This window comes from Thunnus thynnus, chromosome 5 (assembly GCF_963924715.1).
Source record: "Thunnus thynnus chromosome 5, fThuThy2.1, whole genome shotgun sequence".
In the NCBI taxonomy this organism is placed as follows: Eukaryota; Metazoa; Chordata; class Actinopteri; order Scombriformes; family Scombridae; genus Thunnus; species Thunnus thynnus.
Window position 1 is genome coordinate 23406398 of NC_089521.1, and position 10903 is coordinate 23417300.

The 10903-nt window shown below is 41.2% G+C and overlaps 1 protein-coding gene across 4 annotated transcripts in view; it reads left to right on the forward strand.

The window, feature by feature from the left end:
- The window catches only part of LOC137183304 (contactin-1a-like), a 71223-nt gene that overhangs the window by 56365 nt on the left and 3955 nt on the right, over positions 1-10903 (forward strand). For 3 of the 4 annotated variants that reach the window (XM_067590270.1, XM_067590269.1, XM_067590267.1), the window contains 10 exons: positions 610-782; positions 2584-2707; positions 4708-4869; positions 5191-5340; positions 5918-5988; positions 6856-7090; positions 8169-8272; positions 8373-8562; positions 8679-8791; positions 8901-9057. In XM_067590270.1, the coding sequence (XP_067446371.1) occupies positions 610-782; positions 2584-2707; positions 4708-4869; positions 5191-5340; positions 5918-5988; positions 6856-7090; positions 8169-8272; positions 8373-8562; positions 8679-8791; positions 8901-9057 (1479 nt within the window). Of the gene's footprint in view, positions 1-609; positions 783-2583; positions 2708-4707; positions 4870-5190; positions 5341-5917; positions 5989-6855; positions 7091-8168; positions 8273-8372; positions 8563-8678; positions 8792-8900; positions 9058-10720; positions 10778-10903 lie in introns of all 4 variants that reach the window. The other variant, XM_067590268.1, reaches the window with a different exon arrangement.

The window sequence follows — 10903 nt, forward strand, 5'->3', positions numbered from 1 at the left end:
CCATCAAACAGTCCCGACCTCCAAATGTCTACTGTTGTTGAATTATGGCCCTCTGAGCAATGCGACAGCATACAGGCTACTGGTGGATATTCAGTCATTTCCCAAGGGCAAAGGCGAGAGGGGATTGCTTTAGATCAGATGTGATGAGACAAGAGCTCGGTCTTCACCCTGTTCAGTGTTAAGAAGAAAACTTGAGTTATGAATATGTTGAGATAATTCGATTGAATACCAAATAATTATATTGATATAATTGCTTGTCATTCTTTAGACATGCAATCTCTGCTGTCAAACATTTTTAGTCTTTTTTACAGTTGAGCTCCAGTGGCGCTGGATGTGCAGCTCTTTTCTGCCCCCTTCTGGACATTTGTGCATATTGACCAATTCTACCTATTTTATTTTAATCTTAGTTACTACAGTGTAGATACAGTATGTCTACTGTAAGACTGCTCGAGACTCCTTTGTTCTAGTTATTTTCCCATATCTTTCTTCTAATGAATGATCAAATTCCCCGTAATTCCAAATAACTTTAATACATTTTCATCAGGCTGAATCTTTCAGTGGCCTCTTTCTCATCACTGATATCCCCTCATCCTCCTGCGTTTTCCCCAGAGTCCACAAAGATCACCTTGGCCCCATCTAATGCTGACGTTAAAGTGGGTGAAAACGCCTGGATGCAGTGTGCCGCATCACATGACCCCTCCCTGGACATCACCTTCATCTGGTCCTTGGATGGCCGGGTTATTGACCTACACAAGGACAGCCAACATTATGAACGCACCCCGGTGAGACATCATGTTTGTCAATTAATTATTTAAAGACATATGAACGGAAATATCAGAGTTTTGCTTAATAGCTTTCTTTGCCTCAACCACAACCACAAAATCTCAGGGACGCACGGCTTTAACTTGAGCCTGGAGTTCATCCACATCAAACCATATTTGAGGTCATGTTGATGTTTGCTGTATTTTCATTGGAATACCTGAAAGGGTAAAGTACAGCGCGCTTTTAAATGAATATGACTCTAAAAGCCATTTCACATTCCTTCCCTGAGTAGCCTAGCTTAATAGTACATTTTATATCAGTTTGATAGCAAATAACATCCATTATTGGTGACATGACCCACAGTGCTCTCTCTCTCAGTGCGGCTCTAACCATAAGCAGTGGTTAGCATTTCTCATTTGTCATTCTGCCCACTAGCCAAACACCATATTATGATTGTGATTGATGATACCCCATTTTTGTACACAAGGAGGATTTTCCCCTCGTAAAAATGGGGTCCAGTTCCATTTAATCTTGTTTGTGTGGTATTAGCAAAGCCAATTTGACTCTTAAACAGCGAGTTCAGTGCAGCCATGTACCCTTTAAAGTAGATTATCATTATAGTCATACCTTTCTACAGTGAGAGTGCTGACTATAGCAAACACTGTGAGGAGCTTGACATTTCTTCATAGGAAAAGATATAGAGCAGGAACCAAACCCACAAAATTTTGTTCTACCCCTACCTGGGGTAGAACAAAACATGACCTTGTTTTTTCATAACTTTAACATGTCTCCATTATGAAATGGATGGTCATCATTTTTCTTTTTACTGCAAAAGTCATTAAATTAATCAATGAAGTGATTCACCGCATAGGCAAAAAAGTGCAAAAAAACCCCACCAGCCCTGAAAGAGAGAGTACCAAGTTAATCCCGTGTCATTTTCTACCTACTGGTTGTATTGACATCATATTTGCACTGATGGTCTACAGGTAGTGTCCCTACTCTCAAGAGAAACCAAAATGTCAAAATATGGTTCTATTGTGAATCAACAGCCTTTTATATAAGGCCTTATTATAGGCGGAAATATCAAACAATTAATTTTTCTGAGAAATACTAATTTCTAATCCTAATCCAATATATATATATTAGATATGACTAATACTGTAATCAGTACCTGATTATGCTAATAATTCATTTCAGGCAGTCACTGACAGTCTCATAAACAAACAAATAATAATAGTTTGCCACTGAGCACTATTATTGTGAATATTCAGTGAGTATAAGCCAAACAAGTACACAAAATGTCTGCCTTGTAACAGGGAATACCAAATTCATCCCATGTTTTTTACCCACTGGTTGTATTTACGTACTTCATATTAGCACTGATGGTTCTCAGGTACTCCTTCTTTTTGACTATGTGGTGAATCACTTCATTGATGAATTTAATGACTTTTGTAGTAAAAGAGAAATTATGACCAAAAACAAGGTCATGTATTGTTCTACCCTAGGTAGGGGCAGAACAAAAACAAAGGCCCTTTTTGAGGGTTTGTTCCTGCACTAATAGCTCTTCAGCTGAAGCCCATGTCTAGTTAATCTAGTTGGATGCTCAGGGTTGATATCTCAGTCACTCTGGTCTTGCTGGACTACTTTAGTAATTGGAATAAAATTTCCTTCTCACTATTTTAAGATGAGTTGCAGGTTGTGTAAAGAAATATCTAACATCATAATTTTGCTTCGACAGGCACACAGTGAGAAATCTTTGGCTTATGATAAAGGATGTTTTATTCACTGTTAATTAACTGTCTGGTGTGATGTTTTGTGCAGAATGGAAGCTCAAATGGTGAGCTGTTGATTAAGAACACCCAGCTGAAGCTTGCTGGACGCTACACCTGCACCGCACAGACCCCCGTTGACAACGTTACCGCCTCGGCCCAGCTGGTCGTCAGGGGTGAGTCATGAGTGGTGAAGTTACACCTGCATATGGCCATTCATGTAAAATATCTTACTTTTAGAGAAAGTTAATCATTAAAATGTTCTTTTTCCTTATTGTTGGAACATGAATATAAAGCTAGAAATTGTATGAGTGCTTGTAAAATGAGAGAAAGAGAGAGACAAGGAAACAGAAACAGATAGCACAAGTACTGTATAAAGTAAAGTAACTTGGAACATTTTTGCAGGGAAATTTGCATTTGCATTTGCTTGATAACAAACTCAGGTAACACTTTACTCCCACATTTAGAATTTATAGGAAGTATACAAACATTTCATAAATGGTTTATAACATACTGTAATGTAGTTGTAAGCATATGTAGGTCTTGTAGTTGTCTGTGTTTTGAATAAAGTAGAATAAAAAGATTGTCAGCTCCCTCTTGTCTTCTTGAGAGCTGTCGTATATGTATAGTTATTAGCTGTATAAAGCTATGTGATGAGTATTTGATGACTAAAACTTGTGTAACATCATAGATCTCTATCTCTCACCACAGTATTTTGATATGGAGTGCTGCTAATTTCAGTACTTGTTCTTCCAGCCACATGTACAGCTGTCAACACGCACAGAATAAACACCGCCACACTTTCACGGAGCTCCGTCTGTCATTTACTGTATTTCACCTTCTGGATGATTCATTGGGCTTTGTTTTCACCCTCTACTTCCTGATGAGTGAGAGCTTGCCTTACAGCTCACCCTTCAGGTCTTGAAACAGGCCCAGTGTTGGCGGACAAAGGGTCTCTTCAAATAGGAACCTAAGAACTCTAGCAGTGATCTGGTTGCCAGTGATCCCTGTTGTGCCCTGGGTGTGCTGCCACCGCCGCTGCTTTCAGAGCAGGTGCTGACAGATGGCCAGGTGAATGCACAGCGGCTGACTGTGACGTTTCCCAGAGTGGAACCAAAACACAGGCCCTGGGCTGCTCCTAATGGAGTGCCAAATGCCAGCAGTCCGGGGCGCAGGGAGGGATGAAAGACAGCCATTTATCACAGCAGATGAGGAAGTAGATCTGCTTCGGGAGATTGTCTGAGCTAAAAACACAGCTCTGCACCTGTAGCTTGTTATTAGTAGGGATTTGAGATAGGGAGAAGAGATGTTTTCATATGATGGGTGTGAGTATTATTGTAGAGTACTGTTACAGTCGAGTCTAAAACAATTGTGAAATGAGTGAAGTGTGTGAATTAGGGAAAATATTCATAAACCTGATTCAATTTGATTGTTGGGAATACCGACTAACATTGAAGCCTCAGTTCAAACACACACTGTGCTAAGCATTTGTCCATATGACACAGGGTTGTACAGACATAGAAAATCTGCACAAGATTTCATCCTTTGAATTGTAAAAAACCTTTAGATTTTTCAGAACTAAGCTTTCCTGACTCTTAACAGAGAGGGGAAGCTCAAGGGCTGTCCAGCTTTGGCTGCCTCATGGCCTTAGTAGTCTCGGCTCATATTCATAACTTGGAAAAAGTAAATCCTGGCTGATTTCTGAGGCTGTGGGTTGGGAGGCTAACTCTGGCAGTCTGGGTTTTCTATTAGGCCATTTTCATGTTCCAAAGGAAGAATCAAGAGGAGCAGTAGGACCAAGAGAAACATTCAAAAGCTTTTGCTTAAGCTTTAGTTCATATATGTCAATGGGCTCTAAACTCTAATGCCGTAATTCATCAGTCAGATGTCTTTTAAAGAAGGGACTAAAAAGAGTAAATGTAAGGGCTTTGATGTGCTGTGTTTCATGTGCATCAAACAGGGGTCTTTCTGGAGACTGGTGTTGAAATATTAAGTTGTTAAAGGGCTCAGGACTTTTGCCAAGAATTTCCCCGTGAGCGTGACTGGAAATAAAGCACTTCCAATAACACTATAGCATCCTTCTTGCTGTCTATATTTTATGAGTGTATAGGAGGTGTATATTCTTTGTGTTCTTCACCCATTGACACTAACTTGTCTCTTATCCCCCCCCTCCCAGGTCCCCCTGGTGCCCCAGGTGGGGTGCAAGTGATGGACAAAACTGACAAGAGTGTAACGTTGCAGTGGAGCCGTGGAGCAGACAACCACAGCCCCATCTCCAAATATACCATTCAGTACAGGGACTCCTACTCGAATGATGTCTGGAAGGATGCCACCACATGTAAGAACACCAGCCGACTTCTTGGTCAAATAAACACCACTACCTTAGTGCTGAGCTGGCTTTGAGGTTATAATGATTTGGATCATGCCACATAGTGATATTGTCAGCCTACATGGTGGTCAGTGTTTCTTAAAGATGGATAAAATGTAATTTTTCATGCCGCAATGACTCAAAATATAGGAATGGGTCCAAAAATGGAAATTCATTGCTGTTTTAAGGATATTTTTGTCAAATTGTGGGACAGAACAGTTTGTACTGTATAATGTTTTAACTTACCGTGTTATAGCCCAGACAAAATGAAAACCGTGCATTTCTTTCTAGCTCCCGCAAATGTAGAAGGGAATGCAGAGACAGCCACAGTGGTGGATTTGTTCCCCTGGACCGAGTACGAGTTCAGAGTGATTGCCACCAACACACTGGGCACAGGAGAGCCAAGCAGCCCGTCACGTAAAGAGAAAACCTTGGAATCAGGTAAGATCATGTCCTGACTTAACATACATAAAACTTATTGAATAAAGAGTCAGAGTAACTGAAAGGTCATGGAAATGTGGTTCTACAGTCCAGCTTTCCATTCTGACATTTATTCATCGTCATTCTATTATAGCACTGTTTACTTATGTTAAGTATCGCTGTAGGAATGAGTCAGCAGAAATCCCATCATGCTGCACTTCCTACAGCAGAAGCACACTGCCAAACTGACCACGCAAACCTCAACAAATGAGCACTTTGGTGAAACTGTATACTAAGATTCAATTATAAAATGAAAATCACAGGCCCTCTTAAAAAAAGTAAACATCATTTGAGAGTAAGCTACGAGACTCAAGGCATAACGAGAACTTTTGCCTCTGTGCCTCCCTTAGTGGCAGTGTTCCCACATTGACATTAAGGTGTTGCATTTGGCAAAGGGGAAGACGTTGATATTGTATTTGCAGAGGAAGGATGTTTCAGGAGTGCTGCCAGGGATAGGTTACAGCTTGTGTGGGTTGGCGTCATTTGTGTGGATTCTTAGCATGCAGCTCAGAGTTTCGTTGCTGCTGTCTCCTTGTAGTTCCTTTGGTGGCGCCCTCTGACGTTGGCGGGGGCGGAGGGACAAGCAGGGAGCTGATCATCACGTGGACGGTAGGTTCGGACTTTCCACTGGACAAAGCGGGGAAAAAGGTTACAAGCTCAGAAAATCTGATTCTCTTTATGTAAAAGGCACACAGAGAGAAGACATGCTGCTGTTAGCACAGCTTAAACCAAAAGATAAGGAAGAATTTTAGGGTTAGGGAAAATGTTTTAAACATGTAATAATGATAATAATGTTTATTTTATAGCAATTTTCAAAATAAAGTTAGAATTAAGTTTATAAAAATCTGTTTTTAAAAGAGATTTAGAGGAAGTCACTGATACTTTTCCAGTCCATTTGTAAGACAACAGTGTAGTTCATCAACAGATTAAGTTAATGACAGAGCACTATATTTAAAAACTTGACAGCACACCATAAAACATCAATGTTTTTATGCCAAACAAAACAACCGTTATCACAAAAAGTCACTGATTGAACTGAATCATTATCCACCATTTCCTTGCCGTTGATAAATAAGCTGCTCTGGGTAAATTGCTTTTTTGCTTGGCTAAGGCATGGGCATTCAAGTCCTGAGTAGCTGGATGATGAGGTGATGTGTTTAGAGGTTAGCAATGTCAAATACAGGCATGTCTTACTGGACATGTGGTGCGATGATGAAACCAGAGTGCCAACAAAAGGAAATGAGGCGTGAGGACAGATAGAGAGGGTCGAGACAGCAAAGTGTTACAACTCTTTTTGTGTCTTTCTGTAAATCCTAGTGTATGTCATAAGTGTAATTGGATGATGCATGAAATGCACAGTGTGAACACTGACAGGATTAAGAGTTTCATTCACACTAGGGATACCCAAGCTTGAGAGGTATGTTTGACATAAATCTGCCACATTACATTAATTATTTTATATTGTTTTTTTATCAGCCTGTACAGCAGAGGTACTACTACGGGCCTAATTTTGGCTACATTGTGGCCTTCAAGCCCAGCGATGGAAATGAGTGGAGGAAAGTGACAGTCGCCGACCCCCAGGCTAGGCGCTATGTCCACAAAGACTCCTCCATCCCTCCTTCGACAGAGTTCCAAGTCAAAGTCAAAGCATTCAACCGCAAAGGAGAGGGACCCTACAGCCTAATGGCCTTAATTTATTCTGCGCAGGATGGTAAGCAGTGAGGAGATTCACAGCAATCGATGTGCCAAACTGATCTCATAACGATGTCACAGATCAACCTGGTCTTGTTATACTGCTCTTGTCTCAGTATCACAGAGAATGAGGAATTCTTCAATATGCCAACACTCAGCTATTTCAATCTGTCAATGTCAGCTACTTAGCACTACCAGGGTTTTCTGTGGAGTAGGACCCATTTAATAGCAGTTCTCATGTATAGTTGTGAGGAATTTTAATACCCCTTGAAAGTGAACCCATCTTCTCCTCTCTCTCCTTCTTCCTTGCGGGGGGATTATCATGATCTATGTAGCATGAACCAGAAAGCTGATAATTCGCCCAAGGATGCAAAGCATTTAGCCTAGTTATTAACTTCCACTGACAGACAGTTGAGATAACCACTGGCAACCGAGACATGATGGTTTATAGAGATGCCCTGTTGCTATGGTAACACACTTTTGGAGCCCATGCTGCTCGAGTCTCTATGATTTTATAGTTAAACCTATAAAGAGCTCCAGGCATGCGTTGGACCATTTGTAGTTGAGTGCATGCTAGCAGTGCAGTATTGTTTTATGTGTGTTTGTATTTGTGTTCACCACAATGACAGTGTGTGATGGGTTGTTGGTCCAGGGCCCAGTGTGACAATTAAACATTCAAGGACAGTTTCCTGGCAGGGATAGTCTACACACAGTGTATAACTGGCCCATAAGTCACGAAAAAGTATCCGATGGCCCAGTGAAGGAATGTGGACTGCGAGAGATTTCTGTCACTTCACGTGTTCCTTATAGTGATAAATTCACATTACTAAAATGATGCTTAAGCACCACTGAGGGAAACATTCCATTAGTAAGGCCAATAGACACAAACCATGAAGTGCTAAATAGTTAATGGTCAGAGAAAGGGATCCATTAGCATGTATGGTGTATAGATCAATATTATACTAATTATATTCATACAGATGAAATGTGTCATGTTGGAGTTTTGTGTTTGCTGTATAAAAATTTCCTCTGAAGGACATGTCCCTGAAAATGGTTCTCTCACTATAATCTGTTTTCCACCTTGTGTCTCTTTTCAGTTCCATCTGATGCTCCTGCCAGTGTTGACGGCAGAGCTCTCTCTGCCACAGAGGCCATTGTGTGGTGGCTGCCCCTCTCACAGAGCAATATAGATGGATACCAGGTCAGTAGAAGAAATTATATATGTATATATGGTTTGTACCAAGTTGTACCATGCCAGTTTTGGATCCGAGTCATTTCACCTCTGTTCCTTTGTGTCTTAGGTGAAGTACTGGAGGAATCAGGAAGACAGCGAGGGGGGAGCCTTGAGAGTGGTGGTGCCCGGCAGGGAGAACCAAACCAGGCTGGAGGGTATGAAGCCCGACTCCCTCTACCTTATTGAGGTTCGGGGCTTCAACTCTGCAGGATATGGGCCACCCAGCAAGTACCTCCAGATCCACACCAAGAAAGCCCGTATGTTGTCCTTTAAAGCAGTTTAGTATTGACCAGGGCCATGTATCATCCATGTGGGCAAACATGAGTCATCTTAATATCATTCTTCTTTATTGTTTTTTTGTTTCTTATACCAGCTCCAAGTCGACCCCCCAGAATAATAGGTAAAAAGTTAAAAGGCCAGTCGGTAAATATTGCCTGGGAACATGTGGAACCACTGGCTAACGAGGCATCAGTAGACGGTTACAAAGTGAGTACAGTTCAACATTTATGCAGATTGCTATATTTAACTTTTTCTCTCTGAAGTGAAACGTTACAAAGCTCCAGGTTCTTTATTAGCTGTATGTGTGTATATGTAGGTGCTCTATAGGCAGCAGGGCCACTCCACAGGCACTCTGTACACAACCAGCAGGCGGTACATTGACCTTCCCCGGCCCGCAAATGGTGACTATGTGGTGGAAGTGCGAGCGCACACAGAGGGAGGAGATGGGGCTGTGGCACGAATCCACATCACAGGTAACAGACAGACTCCTGCATTTACTTCCCCTTTATTCACAATTCTGAATTATTTAGTGTAATGCTAATGCTTTTTAACTTTTGTTCTTTTATTTAACTCAGTTTTGAAGTAGAAAGGCATTTTATTAAGTAACTGTTTAATTACAGATTTTCATGGTAGCTTGAGGCTATATGTGATTTTCTTTATTAAGTTAGAAAATGTACTGAAATAAAATTTAGTGGTTTAGAGTAAAGTATTGCAAAAAATAATATGCTGTCTTCACACAGGATTAGTTTCACACCAGTGGAATAAAAATAAAGAAAGCCTTCAGTTTTCTAATCACATTTTGAATCCATAGTACTAAAGTGATATACTATGACTGTTCATTCCCGGCCTGCCATTTGCTAGCGGGATTATACCAGGTTCAAAGATGGCGGTGGGTTATCATTTGTCACAGCGAGAGGGTTCCCATGGGCTGGAGCAGAGCCGTCACTTCAGGTTTCATACCTTAGATTGGAGGGTTAAGATGGGAAACTTTACAGTCCATGACTAAAGCCCTGATAGCCTGCTGACTCAATCCCCTCACTGGCTGATGGACTGACAGTTAGGCTGACTGGCTAGAGGTGGCCATAAGCCTCTGTAATTGATCTTGATTAGTAGAGGAAACCCCTCCTGTGGTTTTCCTTATCCCTTATCGTTCAGTCCAGACCCTCCTGACAGCTTGATTTCACAGACCCGGGAATTTAAGCCATGGGGGATTTCAAATGCAGGCCATTGACAAATGTAAGGGCATTTAAGGTGATCTCCACACAGATGAGGTATAATATCACACTTGACATACCAAATATGGTCTTCAGTTTGATGGATGAGAGTGGGACACTCAAGACAAAGGATACTTTCCTAAAATGAGCAGCCAATTCGATTGTCAGTCTGGTTCACTTGGCAATTTTGGTCAGTTGGTTGGACCACCACTGTGGTCCAGAATGAAGTATCTTAACAACTATCAAATAGATTGTCATGAAATATGGTGCAGACCTTCAGGGCCCCCAGAGGATGAATTCTATTGGAGAACATCCCCTGACTTTTCCTCTAGCACCACCATGAATTTAATTTGTGGTTTTAACAGAAATATCTCAACAACTGTTGGATGGGTTGTCATGAAATTGGTACACATCATCCCCTCAGGATGAATTGTAATAACTTTGGCAATCCCCTAGCTTTTCATTTCATGCCACCATCAGGTCAAAATTTTAATTTGTCCAATGCAAAACATCCCCATTAGCCTGAGCTGTACTTTGTGTTTAGGGATAATTAGCTATTTAGCAAATGTCCGCATGCTAACATACTAAGCTAAGATGGTGAACATAAAGATAAGTGACAAAAAAACATTATACCTGCTACAGGTTAACATTGTCATCGTGAGCATGTTAGCATGCTGACGTTAGCGTTTAGCTCAAAGCACTGCTATACCTAAATATAGCATCACATAGCTACTAGTGTAACTGTAGATTCTTACAGGGATTTTAGTTGCGCCAAAGCATGCCATGAGCAGTCAAGGCAAGGTAAAAGAAGTTGTTTACCTGTTGTGCTGTTTACAGACATTGAATTAAGAGCCTGCTGTCAACAGCTCTTCATCTAACATCTCACTTGGGTTGTTTCTGCTTGTACTATTCCTCTTGTTAGGCCCCTGACAGGCAAATGGCAATGCCTGGCCCAGCCAGGCCAAACGTGTGCCCCCAGGTGAACATACACAATGAGCACTCTTTTTGTTTCATGCTATAGCAACACTCAAACTGCAGCTTGAGTTAAGAATTTTCAGACGACACACTGCAGAATGCAACAACGCATTAAATCAGTCCTGCGTAC